This window comes from Schistocerca cancellata, chromosome 1, assembly GCF_023864275.1.
Source record: "Schistocerca cancellata isolate TAMUIC-IGC-003103 chromosome 1, iqSchCanc2.1, whole genome shotgun sequence".
NCBI classification, from domain to species: Eukaryota; Metazoa; Arthropoda; class Insecta; order Orthoptera; family Acrididae; genus Schistocerca; species Schistocerca cancellata.
The window spans coordinates 454,129,969-454,146,004 of record NC_064626.1 but is presented as its reverse complement, the minus strand read 5'-3'; the positions used below and the strand labels follow the sequence as shown (position 1 = coordinate 454,146,004).

At 36.8% G+C, this 16,036-nt stretch overlaps 1 protein-coding gene across 3 annotated transcripts in view; it reads right to left on the bottom strand.

Annotated features, from left to right (window-relative positions):
* Positions 1–16,036, bottom strand: part of LOC126176871 (atrial natriuretic peptide-converting enzyme-like) — a 590,044-nt gene that overhangs the window by 43,424 nt on the left and 530,584 nt on the right. For all 3 annotated transcript variants that reach the window (XM_049924076.1, XM_049924068.1, XM_049924084.1), the window contains exon 2: positions 15,288–15,441. In XM_049924076.1, the coding sequence (XP_049780033.1) occupies positions 15,288–15,441 (154 nt within the window). The remainder of the gene's footprint in view (positions 1–15,287; positions 15,442–16,036) is intronic.

The following is a 16,036-nucleotide window of genomic DNA, read 5'->3' as shown; positions in this document are numbered from 1 at the left end:
CCATGCCTGAGGCAGGATTCGAACCTGCGACCATAGCGGTCGCGCGGTTCCAGACTGTAGCACCTAGAACCGCTCGGCCACTCCGGCCAGCATAAAATAAGGGAAAGGCCATCACCACCTATAGCGGACTGATGTGCAGAGCACAGAAAAACATACAAAAAACAGCATTTACATTAGCTTTCGAGCACTAGCTCATTTTCCAACAATAGTACACACATTCACATACACAACCACACATACATCCAAAAGCACACTCCTGTAGTCATTGAAGACTTGCTGAGAGTTTTGGTGTGGCCTTGGGAGCGTGTGTGTACTATTGTTGGACAAAAGAGAATGCTTGAAAGCTAGTGTGAATGATGTTTTCTGTTATGTGTCACCGTGCATTGATGCACTATAGGTGAGTGGTTGCCTTGTCCTTCCTTTATCATCATCATCATCATCATTTTCCAACTCCAGTTTCCCAGGAGTGGTGTACAAGCACTTTTTATCCTCTCCTGTCTCCATACAGCTTCTGCTCCAGGACAGCTTCTCATTTGTGTCGTTCCTCCTCCACATCTGATCTTACAGTCTCTGTCCAGCATTTTCTTGGTCTTCCTCATGGTCTTCTTCCTATGACGTTCAGCTTGAAATACCTTTTGGCAGGTCTTTGGCTGTTCATTCTCATTATGTGCACATACAATGAAGCCTGCATTTCTTTATGACACTGGTAACAGGAATCTCTATACTTGCTGCTTTTCTATTCACCTCATTCCTGATTTTGTCCTTTCTAGTTGTTCGGTTCACACTTCTTGTGAATCTAATTTCTGTTGCCTGAATTCTGCTGAGGTATTTGTTTAGTAGGGTACATGTTTCTCAGCCATATCTTAGGATTGGTACAAAATAGCTGTAGTACATTGTCACTTTAGCTTTTAGTGGCTTTTTATCACCCCAGAGAAGATTTCTGATTTGACTGAAAAAAATTGGATGCTATTTGTGTCCTGCTGAGTATTTCCTGCTTAATGGTGTTGTCTTTTGAGATCATCCCCAACAGATAATGTAGACTTTTTTAAAGTTCTGATAAATCTCATAAAATTTTAGCAACCAATATGATCAACTACCAAAATTATATTCAAAGCACTAAATATATTGCCAGTGCTCTTTATTTATCCTAGACACCTGCACCACATGAACCAAACCAAACATTCATCTGGTGTGCCAAAGACAGCAAAAGTTATGATGAGGTCAAAAATAGGGGCAGTCAACAAACTGCCTCTACAAATTAGGAAAAAAAGACCCGAATGCTGCAGGAGTAATGTACAGGAAATGCAAATGTAGCACACTTATTCTGTTGATGAGTACCTTACAGCAAATTTGCATTGGCTGTATGAATTCATCCATGCTCCCCCCACATACTCCCTTCCACATATGGAAAACATTATTGTTAAGAAAAAATTGTACTTCAAATACTATGTACACAGTGGTTGGCTAAGCATAGAGAATTTATTTTTATATTTGTATCTTCTTCTTAAAAAGTGTCCGAAAGAAATTATATCATGAGCACAATAAAAGTAAAGCAAGGGTAATGAAATGTAGTTGAAATTACATCAGATGATGCTGGTGGTACAAGCTTATAAAATTACTCCCTAAAAATAGTGGGTGAATTTTGCTACTTTGACAGCAAAAAATGAGCCAGTAGCTGGAATAGGGAGGATATTATATGCAGACTGGCAAGATAAGGTAAATATTATTGAAAAAGAGAAATTTACTAACATTGAATATAAATTTAAGTGTTAGGTAGCTATTTCTGAAGACTGGAGTGCAGCCTTATTAGTAAAACATAAATGGCAAACAGTTCAGACAAGAAGGGACTAGCAACTTTTGCAATGTGATGATACAGGAGAGTGCATAAATAAAATTAATGTGAAGGTAATGAAAACAACAACACCACATTATTGTAAGTCTGGTTGCAGTACACATACACATAACAGCAGAACTTGTACATCCTGAAGAAGATGGTTGTTGCTTATAGAAATATTGTGAATAAAATGGAAACAGCAACTTGGCGCAATTCCTTGATACACGCCATTAATGAATCACACAGAGAAAACTTGAGGGATCATAAAAATTCTAGTTGTCATATATCTTGTACATGTGTATTGTATATGAAACATGGTCCAAAGAAATAAAAAGTAAATAGCTTTTTGACTCAGTTTCAATAAGATCTATACTAACCGCTCTTGACAAACAAGGCACTGATTTAATGTGTGTGTGTTCTGTGAAGAATATACATGTCAATGTTGCAGCTTCCATTAAACTTAATCAGGATAGTGAGAGATTCAGTAGTGAAAGATGAATCAGGCTATCACATCAGAACCATTTTTGTTTTCTGATGATGCATTGTCGCCCTAATGAGATAAAAAAAAAATCTTGAGTCAACATCCATTCTCTATTATCAAAGTGTAGGGTGTTAAGAGAAGAAGAGAAAAATTATTATGGTCCTTCTCTTGGCATGTAGGATAAAGTATTAAATAAAAAATAGAAGTTAAACATTGATGTTGTTATGAGAATGAAATTCAAAAGACAGTTTTGCTAAACATGATTTTTTCCAGAGTACTACATGTACAGTTTCTTCTCATTCCAGTCATGTAAGGAGCACAGGAAGAATGACTGCTTAAATACTTCTGTATGTTTATAAATTATAGAACACAGCAATCAGTCGTCCTTTTTTTGCAGCTTTTATTTGGCAAATCCAGATTTTGGCTAGTCCCTAGTCATTATCAATACACTATTTTCTGGTCTCAATGCATTTCAGTTCCCTGTTGTTTGGGCATCAGTCATAGTCACTGATGCCTGAACAACAGGGAACTGACATGCATTGAGATTAGAAAATAGTGCATTGATAATGGATAGGCACTAGCTGAAATCTGAATTTGCCAAAATAACACCCACAAAAAAAGGATGACTGATTGCTGTGCTCTATAATTTATAAATCATATCAAAGTCACTGGGTGCACCCACTTTCCTAATGGAACGTAACCTGACTTCTGTATGTTCTGCAATCAGTGTAATCTTGTCGTCATCGCCCCAGTGGGAGTTGTACATAAGAGGATGAAGGATATCTTTACAGTCTTCGGTTAACAGTGGGTCTTGAAACTTTGTAAGTAGGCTTTTGCAGGAGGTTTGACACCTTACATTTTTCAAAATTCTGTGATGGTCTCCAATAAGTCAAACCTATAATTATTGTTACCCTCCTTCTTTGTATTCATTCAATATCCTCTTTTAGTCCTATTTGGTATTAGTCCCACATAACTGAGCAATATTCTGAAATGGGATGCACAAGTGTTTGTTAGCAGTCTCCTTTGTAGACTGCCTGCAATTTCCAACATCTTACCACTGAACTAAAGTCTACCTACCACCTGCTTTGTATGAGATTGCCAATTCCAACTGTAACTCTTTGATATTGTGACAGAGGATGCTAGCATTTTTTCATTTTGTGAAGTGCACAATTTCACATTTCTGAACATTTAAAACAAGTTGAAATCTTTGCACCTCTTTTAAATTGTACCAAGAACTTGCTGGATATTTGTGCAGCTTTTTTCAGATAGTGCTTGCTTGATTATAGATTACTGCATAGTCTGCAAAGTCTATGGTCACTATTAATCTACATCTACATCTACAAACATACTCCACAAGCCACCATACAGACCATGGTGGAGGGTATGTTGTACCACTGGTAGTCATTTCCCTTCCTGTTCCATCACAAATAGAGCAAGGGAAAAACAACTGTGTATATGCCTCCATATGAACCGTAATTTCTCTTATCTTATGTCCGTGGTCCTTATGGAAAACATACATTGCCAGTAGCAGGACTGTTATACAGTCAGCTACAAATGCCAGTTCTCTAAATTTTTTCAATAGTGTTCCTTGAAAAGAATGTCTCCTTCCCTCCAGAGATCCCCATTTGAGTTCCCGAAGTATCTCTCTAATACTTGTTTGTTGTTTGAACCTAACAGTAACAAATCTAACAGGCTGTCTCTGAATTTCTTCAATGTCTTCATTTAATCTGACCTGGTGCAGATCCCAAACACTCAAGCAGTACTCAAGAATAGGTTGCACCATTTAATCTGACCTAATGCAGATCCCAAACACTCAAGCAGTACTCAAGAATAGGTTGCACCAGTGCTCTAATCTGACCTGGTGCAGATCCCAAACACTCAAGCAGTACTCAAGAATAGGTTGCACCATTTAATCTGACCTAATACAGATCCCAAACACTCAAGCAGTACTCAAGAATAGGTTGCACCAGTGCTCTATATGCAGTCTCCGTAACAGATAAGCCACAGTTTTCTAAAACTTTCCCAATAAACAGAAGTGAACCATTTGCCTTCCCTACTGAAATCCTCACATGCTCGTTTCATTTCATATTGTTTGGTAACATTACACCAATATTTGAACAAAATGACTGTGCCAAGCAGGACACTACTAATACTATATTTGGACATTACAGGATTGTTTTTCATATTCATCTGCATTAAATTACATTTTTCTGCTTTACACTGTCATTCATTACACAAATTAGAGTATCCAGGAATGTATTCTGTACGCTCATGTCCTATCAACACTCTGCAGTGAGTCACTGCGTTAATGCTTTTCAGAAAACTAGAAATATAGAATCCATCTGTTGCCCTTCACCCATAGTTTGCAGGATATCATGTGAGAAAAGGACAAGCTGAGTTTCACACAAGTGATGCTTTCTAAAACTATTCTGATTTGTGGACAGGAGCTTTTCTGTCTCAAGGAACTTTCAAGTATTTGAACTGAGAATAGTTCAAGAGTTCTGCAACAAACCAATGTTTGGGATATTGGTGTGTAATTTTATAGGTCAGTTCTTTTTACCATTCTTATACACAAGAGTCACCTGCCCCTTTTTCCAGTCATTGGGGGTTTGTGTTGGGCGATAGTCTGCCAGGTCATTAATATACAATATGGACAATAAGGGTACCAACACATTTCCCTGGGACATACTTAAGGCTACTTTTACTTCTATCAATGACTCTCCATCCCAGATAACATGCTGCTTCGTAGCCTATTTGGAAGTTGTTTTAGCTTCTAGTATTGTGGGTGTGAATTCCACAATTCATCCTTAATTCAGTCTTGCTTTTATCATAAATATTTGAGGAGTATCCCCAAATCACCAAAATCAGATCAAATACATTTAAACGTGGTTTTGTGATACCAGTCTTTGAGTAGGAGCAGTGCAGCACTTGTTGTAGAAAATATTTTAAATACAAATACCATTAAGGAATATATGTATGAGCATTTAGGTATAAGAATACCTAGGTACCTGAAGATGATTGTCCAAGAAATTTCCTTAGCGATGAATTCACAAGTCAGATTAAAGAAAAACTGAAACAAAATATTGCCAACTGGTACTTTATGTGCCTTGTCAAAATAATTTAATTGTGCAGTTCTCCCAGATAAGTTGTATTATTATGGTACTGCTGGTAATTGGTTTCCATACTGTTTAACTAAACTGATGCAGAGAATTACATTAAGAAACTCAGGGAGTGTACACAATGAAACAGCATAGGGAATAATTACTCGTATTACAGGTGCAACACAGGAACTGATGTCAGATTTGTTCTTGTTTTGCATAAATTATCTTCTATCACATATCCAAGATGCAGAAACAGTTCTCATCACTTATGAGATAAGTATTTCAACACTTGAATGTTACTGGTGTTTTGGTTATGAGCTGGCAACCCATAGCATGCCAACCAATGATGCTCATCACTACACCACAGTGCTTGCAACATTGCTCACAGCATTGCTCTGACTCCTGGAGAAACAGTGACCCACTGCTCAGAAGTTCTCATTGGAAACAAAAATAGCACCCTGAATCCACATCTTGCAAATAGTCCTCTGTGTGGCAGCACTTGTGGCTGCTCGCATTCTGGTCATGTTGTCAAATCCACTTTACAGTTATGAGCATCAAATGTAGCCCTTCCAATTAACTGGAGGTATGAATTAAAAAACGCCTTCAGTCACAACTTTTTGTGTTTTATTAAATACGTGACGAATTTTGGACCCTGTGGGTCCACTATCAGGAGTAATTTGTCTTAATACATGTTTTATTTCTTCTCTTGACAGAGGTAAAATGCATATTCCTATCACTAGAAGGTTTAATGATAGGTTATGAATTTCCTAAGTCAAATGCGGAAAATATGTGCAAAATAGCGGAAAAATGAACAATGTAAACTTACCGCATAATCCAAGGAAAGCATTTTTAACGTTTTAGCACCAGCAAACATTCTTTCCTCTGGCAGTTTTGTACATGTTACTTCATTCATGAGGCACATTTGCACGCACATGTTTGTAAAGTGTAAACACTTTACAGATATTTTTGTACATGGTGTTGTCAAAGTTGAATTTATTTGTAGTGCTAAAGATATAACTATTAAACAATTAACATGTGCAGGAAATGACTTTAGAATAGGTCTTTAAAATTACTGAAATAGCTATGGCTTGCGAAATCTGTTTGTTCATTTAACATAGTTTCAGGTTTTTTAACTTTGTGGAGGTATATCTCCAGTTGTTCTAACAGATTTAGGGTCTTACCATTGGCTTCATTATGTAGTACTACCAAATTGTTTTATAGACTGTTGATGACATTTTTGTTTCCAACATGTGTTGTGCAATGACTGATTTTTCGAAATGGTTGAGCCTGAAAGCATTTAGGTGTTCTTGGAAACGGGTTTTGAACTTTGTGCTTGTTTTCCCTACATAGTAGGCAAGATAATTAAAGTTTTGTGATCATCAAGTGGGTCTTTATTTTTCTCAAATGAGAAGCCTCAGTTGTCTATGTGCAGCTCAGGGTTGTCATACAGAGGGCATAGATAATGTCGCTGCACGTTTGTCTGCTTTATGATGGAACTTAATCCTCAACTTCATATGTGACATCTGAACACTGCTGGTCTTTCTCATGGGTGACTAGGGTCTGTATGCTAAATAGTTGACTTACTTCTATTATTCTGGATATGAGATGTTTCTTGTAGTCATCGTGACTATTGTCCAGTTGAAATAGCAACAGTAATCATTGTTGTGTCAGCCCCATGACCATAGGGCAGAGAGAACAGTGCCAAACCTATAGTGCCTTGCTCTTCTGTGTTGCTTGTTTCACAATAAGACAGTATTGTATCCCAATCTCACTCTTCAACCTTAACATACATCGAGAGCCTATCTGCCAATGTCTTATTAAAGCCTTCTGTGAGGCCATTCGTATGGGGGTGGTAAGCAGTTGTCACTCTGTGAGTGATTTCACTCCGTTAAATTATTTCTGCTACTAGAGTCTTCTGTCTAGATTCTTCACTAATCCCAGGTGACCAGACCTTGGAGCTTCACAGAAAACTTTCAAGATAGCTGGCTGTAGATAAGCTGGGATGATGAGCATCTATTTTTGCCAGGTTCCTCAAATTTAAAGGCTTCTATGGTTTTCAGCAATGATGGATCTTTCCACTGTTCAGCAGCAAATTCATTTAATGCAGTGATGACTGAGATTTCATCTGCACTGCTGCATTATGCCAAAGTGTTCCTCAGATGGCATTCAGCATCATGTTTGTGTCTGTCCATTGTACTCTTAAAGCTTCAGAGCCCATCTTGCCAGTCAACCTGATGGATCCTTCAGGCTGGTCAGCCAGCATAGAGAATATTGGTCTGTTACAGCAGGGAATAGTTTTCCAAATAAATATCAATGTAACATGTTGGTGGCCCAAAAAACTACAAGGCACTCTTTCTTGGTTGTAGAGTAGTTTCTCTATAACTATAAGCTATCACCTTTTCAGCACTTTCCTGAATTTGTACTAGAACTGGGCCTATCCAAAACTGCTAGCAATAGTGTGAAATTCTCTCTCTGCATTCTCACCATATAATGCTAGGACCGAAGAAGATTTTAGCACCTACTTCAAGGAAAAAAGGAAAGATCTGTCTTAAAATCTCATTCCAGGAAACTGTGGTATGTCTCTGCAATAGCTCTTGCAGGGAAGGTGGCTTGACACGAAAGTCCTATATGTATCACCAATGTTGTTGTTGTAGTTTTCAGTCCAGAGACTGGTTTGATGTAGCTCTCCATGCTACTCTATCCTGTGCAAGGTTCTTCATCTCCCAGTACCTACTGCAACCTACATCCTTCTGAATCTGTTTAGTGTATTCATCTCTTGGTCTCCCTCTATGATTTTTACCCTCCACACTATCCTCAAATACTAAATTGGTGATCCCTTGATGCCTCAGAATATGCCCTACCAACCGATCCCTTTTCTAGTCAAGTTGTGCCACAAACTTCTCACCAATAATATAAGGATATTCCAAGTAAACTGGTCACATCACGAATGTGCCAAGGAGTTGGAAAAATCTATGACTATTCTTATTTCCTCTGGATCAGGACAGGCTCCATCACCATTCACTAGTTGCCCCAACATCTTTAGTTCTTGGGCAACAAAGAGGCAATGTTTGGATATAGGGAGAGGTCTCTAGTCTGACAACACTTGGATATGAATGTTCTTCAAATTTCCTTGAAGAAAATGACTATGTCATCCAGATAGCAAAGAAATATCATCAATTTTAAGTGTTGATTCAGATTGTCCATCATATATTTGATGATGGTTGGAGCACTTCATTGCTGTGAAATACTTTGGTCCTTTCAAGCAGCCTAGGGTGTCATGAGAGTACAACACTGGGTTCATATCTTTTTTTTTTTTTTTTTTTTTTTTTTTTGTGATTTTGTTCAGTCGTTGCTAGTTGACACAGAAATGCCATGTGCCTTCCTTCTTTAGAAGGATTACAGAAGAGGACTAAGGACTCTCTGAAGGTTCAATATCATCATCTTGCAGCATCTTCTCCACCCCTCCTGGATTATCAGTTGTTCAGCCAGCAATACCTTATGTGAGTGCTGACTAATTGATAAATGATCCCCAGTATTGATTCAGCATCATACCATGGACTTCTTGCTCTGTCTTCTCTCCACTTCAGACCTCTAAGCATCCACAAATTTTCTGAGAATGGCAAACAATCACTGACATTCATTCATTATGCTATATGCTGTTGGCTGTTCGATAGCAGATACTGTTGGCAGTTAGACAGTAGCTACTCCCCTGGGTCATATGTAGCAGTAGTGAAGCATGATACTTCACTGATGGCACAGAATTGCTTTTCCTGTACTGATGCAGCTGTACTTAAGCACATATTTTTAGGGATGAGCTGTGGTTACCCATGACAATTAGTTATCAAATGTTCTCCATGACCACCTGTTATGCTTACAATCCCCACTGATATGTAGATTTCTTTTCTGAGCCCGAATTGCTTTTTTCAATTGCAAAAGTTTCAAATAATAACTAAGCATCAGGATCACCCCAGAGAATTGTGATAGGACCATTATTATTCTCTATGTACATAAATGATCTAGCAGACAGGATGGGCAGCAATCTGCAGTTGTTTGCTGATGATGCTGTGGTGTATGGTAAGGCGTTGTTGTTGAATGACTGTAGGAGGATTGACAAAATTTCCAGTTGGTTTGAGGAATGACAGCTAGCTGTAAAGGTGGAAAATGTAAGTTAATGCAGATGAGTAGGAAGAATAAACATGTAATGCTCAGATACAGTATTACTAGTTTTCAGCTTGACACAATCAAGTCATTTAAAAATTGGAGTGTAACATTGCAAAGCGATATGAGGTGGAACAAGCATGTGAAAACTGTGGAAGGGTAGGCAAATAGTTGACTTTGGTTTATTGGGAGAATTTTAGGAAAGAGTGGTTCACCTGCAAAGGAGACCATGTATAGTACACTGGTGCGACCTATTCTTGAGAACTGCTCAAGTGTTTGGGATCTGTACCAGGTTGGATTGAAAGAATTGACTGGTGTGGATAGAGCTGTTGTGAAGGTTGAGATCTGTCAGCATACTGGTCACAAAAAACTTGCCTTCTTTCTCTACAGTAGCACATAATGTGTCCAAGATGTCCACAGTGGAAAGAAACTGGTGTGTAGTCTATGTCCTCTAAATGCTTGTTTTTCTATGGGTCATTATATTGTCAAAGGAATTGGATGTATTTGCATTGTTCATGGATCAGGGTCAATGTTTAATGGGCGCAGCATCAGTCAGACATGGCCAAATCCATTTTCCCTGGTTGGTTCACTAGAGGGCAGAGACTGATGCTAAAGATCGACACATTGATGTGTGAGAGAGGTGAGGTAATGGTGGTCTTTCAAATCTGGCAAAGAGACCACATTCAGGAGTCATTCGTACTACTTTCATCCAACATTTTCTGTTGCATTTCCCCAATTCACTGGCTTCACTTGATGAATTCTTCATTTGTTGTGACATACTTTACCAGAAGAGCTTGGTACAGGTCTGCTGGGACCACTTTTATAAAGTGTGAGATTTTGTCTGCTTTTGTCATAGTTGGATTCACAAAACATCCTGCTTGTAAGACTGTGTTGTTTTCCCATGATATTGGCCCTTTTCTTCAAGTGTTCCTCTGGTAAGTGGACTTGCTGCTGATTGTCATTAAATGTTTCCTTCAGGTCTGGAATTTGTGCCATTTATTGAGCTTCTCTTCATCAATCTCGAAGCACTGCTGTGCTGTGCCACTGAAGTAAAAGTACACGTTTGCCAGACACATCATGTCAGCCCGCTTGTTATATTTGGCAGCTTGGTCAAATTCTTTCAACCATTTCGTTGGGTCCTGACCAGCATCTCAAGAAAACACTGATGGATGCCTGATGCTTGTTACTTTTTTGGAATCAATAGGTTTTGTGGAGATACAGATGCTGGGAATGATGTACCACTAGTATTCTGCTTCCAGTCCATGCAGGTAATGATTTTTTGTTTACTAATTGGACTCATGGTGATTTAAATGTTCTGAAGTACCCAAGGTCTCCACCAAACAGTGTAAGATATCAACCACAATGAAGTCCAAATCCGAAAGCAGAATTGTCGTTGAAGTACCACAAGTAGCACTGAAAGCAAGCTTATTACTGACTCAACAATACAGCCCGAATAGAACTGAACTCCTGAATGTAGAATGCTGCTATTTATACAAACTGCAAATGTTCCAGAATGTACAAATATTACAGATACAAGATATTTCAAGAACCTTCCAGAAATGATCAATTCTAAATAACAAATAGTTGCTGATGGTCAGGTGTCAACTGGTGATCAACACCATGCTAACAGTGATGCTAACTGAACATCACACTGCATGCAGCACAGCCCACAGCAATGTTCTTACTGCACTCTTCTTTGTTAGTACTATTTTATTGACTTTAGCCTCATTGCCCCAGAAGATAATGCACACACACACACACACACACACACACACACACACACAATTATCCCATGCCTGCATGGATAAAATTCTGCCCCATCCTAGCCAATTTATCAGTAAAGGATTAGAGAACTTTGAAATATTCATGAGTTTACTGACTATACTGGAAATACTGTTCAGAAAAAAACATATTTTCTACAAGGAATAATTCCCAATTATGGGCCACAAGGATGTAAATGCTGATAGTGCACTTTTAGGCAATTATTCTTTACTGCAGATTCCTGTGAAATCACTTCTTTGTCCTCTTTTATCCTATATTTTTCCCTTCTTTTTCTCTTTTTGTCCCCATTTACATTTCAGAAGCTGTGTGATTTCTTTGTTTTTGTCATCTGACATATAATTTTTCATCCTACTTGTATGCAGTCTAGAATTCCAGTTTTGTCATAGCTTACATGTACTCACTATCCATCCCTATTTCTGAAACAATTCATTGCCGTTATTTTCATTTTCTCTTTTCTCCCTACATACATTTCCACTGAAATTCATGCTTTCATCCAGTGATTCACTGTGTTATATAGACTCTAGCATGACATGGAACATTCAGGAATGTGCAGTGAGTCAAGGTATAGATTAACAATGAGAAAGATCTAATAGACACTGGCTTAATAATTAATTACTGTTAAACTGTTATAAACTGTTCTTGCTACCTCATTGTAAACTCAACAAAGTCAAATTACCAGGAATATAGCTACTTTGAAAAAGCTGCCATTTTCATAGTACCATTAAATAGCTGCTGCTTACCGCTAGTTTTTTTAGAGATAATAGAACTTGACTCAGTGAATTAGCCTCCTTGCACTCTGCCCTCTTCATTTTTAAATCTTCTACAAGCAAATTCTGTGTTACCATTTTTTCTCAAGTAGCAGCATTATAAATGAGTGAATTTGCAGGTTACAAATCTAATAAAATGACACTGAACAGCATACAATAACTACCTAACATCCATCGTTAGGTCAGAAAAATATAAGTTTTAGTGTATAGCTGCAATTTTTTTGTTTTGCCTACTGGCTACCAATTTTGGGAAACAGTGCCATCCTCAGCATAACAACTGCTGATTACAACATAGATCTAGCCAGCGAAGCCAATAACTAAACAAAATTCATTGATATGATTCATGTATCGGGTTTCAGCACAAATTTCACTGATGTTACTTGAGTAAATGAAATGTCTGCAACATGTATAGATGATATTTTAACCAATAACACTTATAATGAGGCAAATAAGTTTTGTTTAGATTTAGGTCTTTCTGATTATTGCGCTCTGTTTATGGAGTTACCAGAAACAATAGAACCTTGCTCGAAAAAAACCTACACAAAATGCCAGTTCAGCAAATAAAATATAAACTTATTCTATCATAGATTAAATAAGGTGGAATGGGCTATGGATCATAGTATTTCATGCTCTGAAAATTTTGCTACTTTCTTGGGAAACTTCCTACACGTTTTAAATGAAACGTTCTGACCTACTGTACATCATAAAAAGATAGAAAATAAAGTAAAGTGGATTACTGAAGGAACAAAAATTTTGAGTGCAAGAGAAAGACAGCTACATAGGGAACTAAAACATAACAAAAGTCCTGATTTTGCTACCTATGTAAAAGACTGCAAAAATATTTTTAAAAAAATTGTAAAGGCAGCCAAAGAACTGGCAAATAATGGTTTTATATTGGATAATAAAACAAATCAAAGGCATTATGGCCAATGATCAAAGTTGAAACAGGTGACACAAGTAGAGGCAATGATATTTCTGAAATCAAGATAGAGGATAAAACTATTGTAAATCCTGCTCAAATTTCTGAATTGTTTAATGAATTCTTTATAAATGGAAACCAATCTAATGTCAGTGTAGCAGAGTACCCAGACAAGGTAAATTTTTTCAACAGTGAGCAACTTGACAGTGAATTTTTCAGTATATTTACCAAAACTTCTGTAAAAGATATAGAAAATGTGATACTATCACTAAAAAGTGAAACATCAGCATGATGGGATGGGATACCAACAAAAGTGTTAAAAATAGTTTCTAAAATAATTGTGCAGCCATTAACTGCAATAGTTAGCCAGTCCCTTCAATTAGATTATTTTCCAGACACACAGAAGTATGCAGTAGTTAAGCCACTATTCAAAAAAGGCACAAAAGAACATATGGGAAATTATCATCCAGTCTCTCTTCTTCCATCACTATCAAAAATATTTGAGAAGGTAGTTACCACACTAAGTCAAAATTTCATAGAAAAATTTAAAATAATCTCAAAAAATTGGTATGAATTTCAAAAAGGCAAAACCACAATATCTGCTATAAATAATTTTGTTGATAAAATGAGCTCATCTCTAGACAACTCACTGCATACCACAGGAATTTTTGTGACCTATCAAAGGCCTTTGATAGTGTGAATCACTCCTTGCTACTCTGTAAACTGGAAAAGTATGGAATTAGGGGCACGGTATTAGCATGGTTTAAATCCTATCTAACCAACTGAAGACAAAGTGTGGTTATAACATCAGAGAGAGTAACTTATACTTCAAAATGGAAAGCCATTTCACATGGAGTACCCCAAGGTTCTGTCTTAGGTGCCATTCTGTTTTTGTTTTACATAAATGATCTGCCACTTAATATTGACTGTCACTCAGTTTTATTTGCAGACAACACATCTTTAATCATTAAAAGTAACAGTACTGATCAAATTCCACAAATTGTATTAAATACTTTAGAAAAATTAGACACCTGGTTTCATTTAAACAAGTTAAAATTAAGCATGGAAAAGACTCAGTTAATGCAGTTTAAAACAAAACAAGAAAAATTAAATGATATTCAGGTCAGTCAGAGAAACCAGGATTTGTACGAAGCTAGCTGTGTGAAATTCCTAGGAATATCACATATACAGTACCTAGCAAATAAATTAAATAGCCTCGCATTTGCAATGAAAATAGTGTACAATGCTACCAGTATGGGCATAAGAAAAGTAGTGTATCAAAGCTACTTTGAGTCAGTAATAAGGTATGGAATTGTATTTTGGGGTAACCCAAATCATATGTGTCGAATACTAAAACTACAGAAAACCATCATTAGAAATGTGCACAATGTAGGGTGATCATATCTCCCACTCCTAAAAAATCTAACTATACTAAGTGTTCCCTCACTATACATATATGAGCTGATTATCTTTGTACACAGTAACCATGATTTATTTGTAGCAAATCATTTTCAACATGATTACAACACCCGAAATCAAAATAATTTTATGTTGCCCACTCACCATTAAAACTTTATACTCAAACTCCAGATTATATAGGTATGAAAATTTATAACAAAGTGAAAGGAAGAGAATTGTTCCACATAAATTTAGAAACACTGGAAAAATCCTTATATGTGAAACTAGTGCAGAAATGTTACTATTCAGTAGAAGAATTCATAAATGACAACCTGAAAATTTGAGCAGGAGAGAGCAAGTGCTTAGGACTGTTAATCTTAAAAGTTTGTTACTTTCGAAGATAAACTATTATGAGTAATTGCTTAATTAAGTAATTATTCAGTACTGTATATTATAATACTGGTATCACAAGGAAAATTGTAAACCAGTTTTTGTGTTTTGATGAGTCTCCTGTACTTTAAGTCAATGGTTTGAAATTGTATGTTATGAGACAATGAACTTCTACTTCTACTTCTACATGACACACAGTCCTCAAGCTCACTTCTCAATTAGATTTACCAGATATTCTATAGAGTAAAACATATATTTTTGGATTGTGTTGATCGCTGTTACAAGTGACAGTATGTCAGAAATATGTAGTATGTTGCTTGATCAAAGACATATAAACAGGAAACTAGAAAAACTTAATTTTAATGAAATAGTTACTACTTGAAAATGGTTCTATCAAATGAAATATGTGTTTATTAATTACAGTTCATAGTTAGTGTCTTATAAAGTTTATACCCACCTATAACCAAAAAGTAAATCACCAGTCCCAAAACTAGTAGCACAGCTATTACTAATATAGACCACCGGAACAGACGCCAGTTTTTCTCATTGTCCTTCCACCAGTGCTGTGAAGAACAGTGTCCATTCTGATATATAGGGTCAGTAGAAGATCCCTGCAAATAAAAGAAAGTAGATAACATTAGCTTTATATAAAGTTTCTGTTTAGTTTCAATCATTCATGCAATGTAATATTCAGAAGCGAAACAAATCAGTTTTTCCATTAATCCGTCAATTGAAGTTGTACCACATCTTTTCCTCTGTAAACTGAATGAGGTGGTACAGCAGTCCCATCCAAGCTTGTGGTCTATGTCTAGTGATGATATTGGGACAATAAGCTGACACTCTTCCTGCATCATCACTGTTTCTTTCTTAAGAGTACAACATTGGAATTAAAAATTTAACTGACTTATGTCACGGGAAATTTATAAATGTACCAGTAGTGCTATGAATCTTCAGCAAAAATTTGATTAAAATCACCCTGTCTTCAACAGAGCATTAAAGCTTGGACTTTGTTCTTCCTTTTATTACACTAATGTGATGTGTAATGTTTTGCACCACACATTGCTAACACATTTGTGTCTAATGATTTATTTAGCAGCTGAAGACATGTTGACCTGCAGTATACAGTCTCACTTCCACATTGCAATTTGTTAACACCTGAGTTAGGATGATATGCATTCATTATCAAGCTTCTTACAAAAAGCCAAA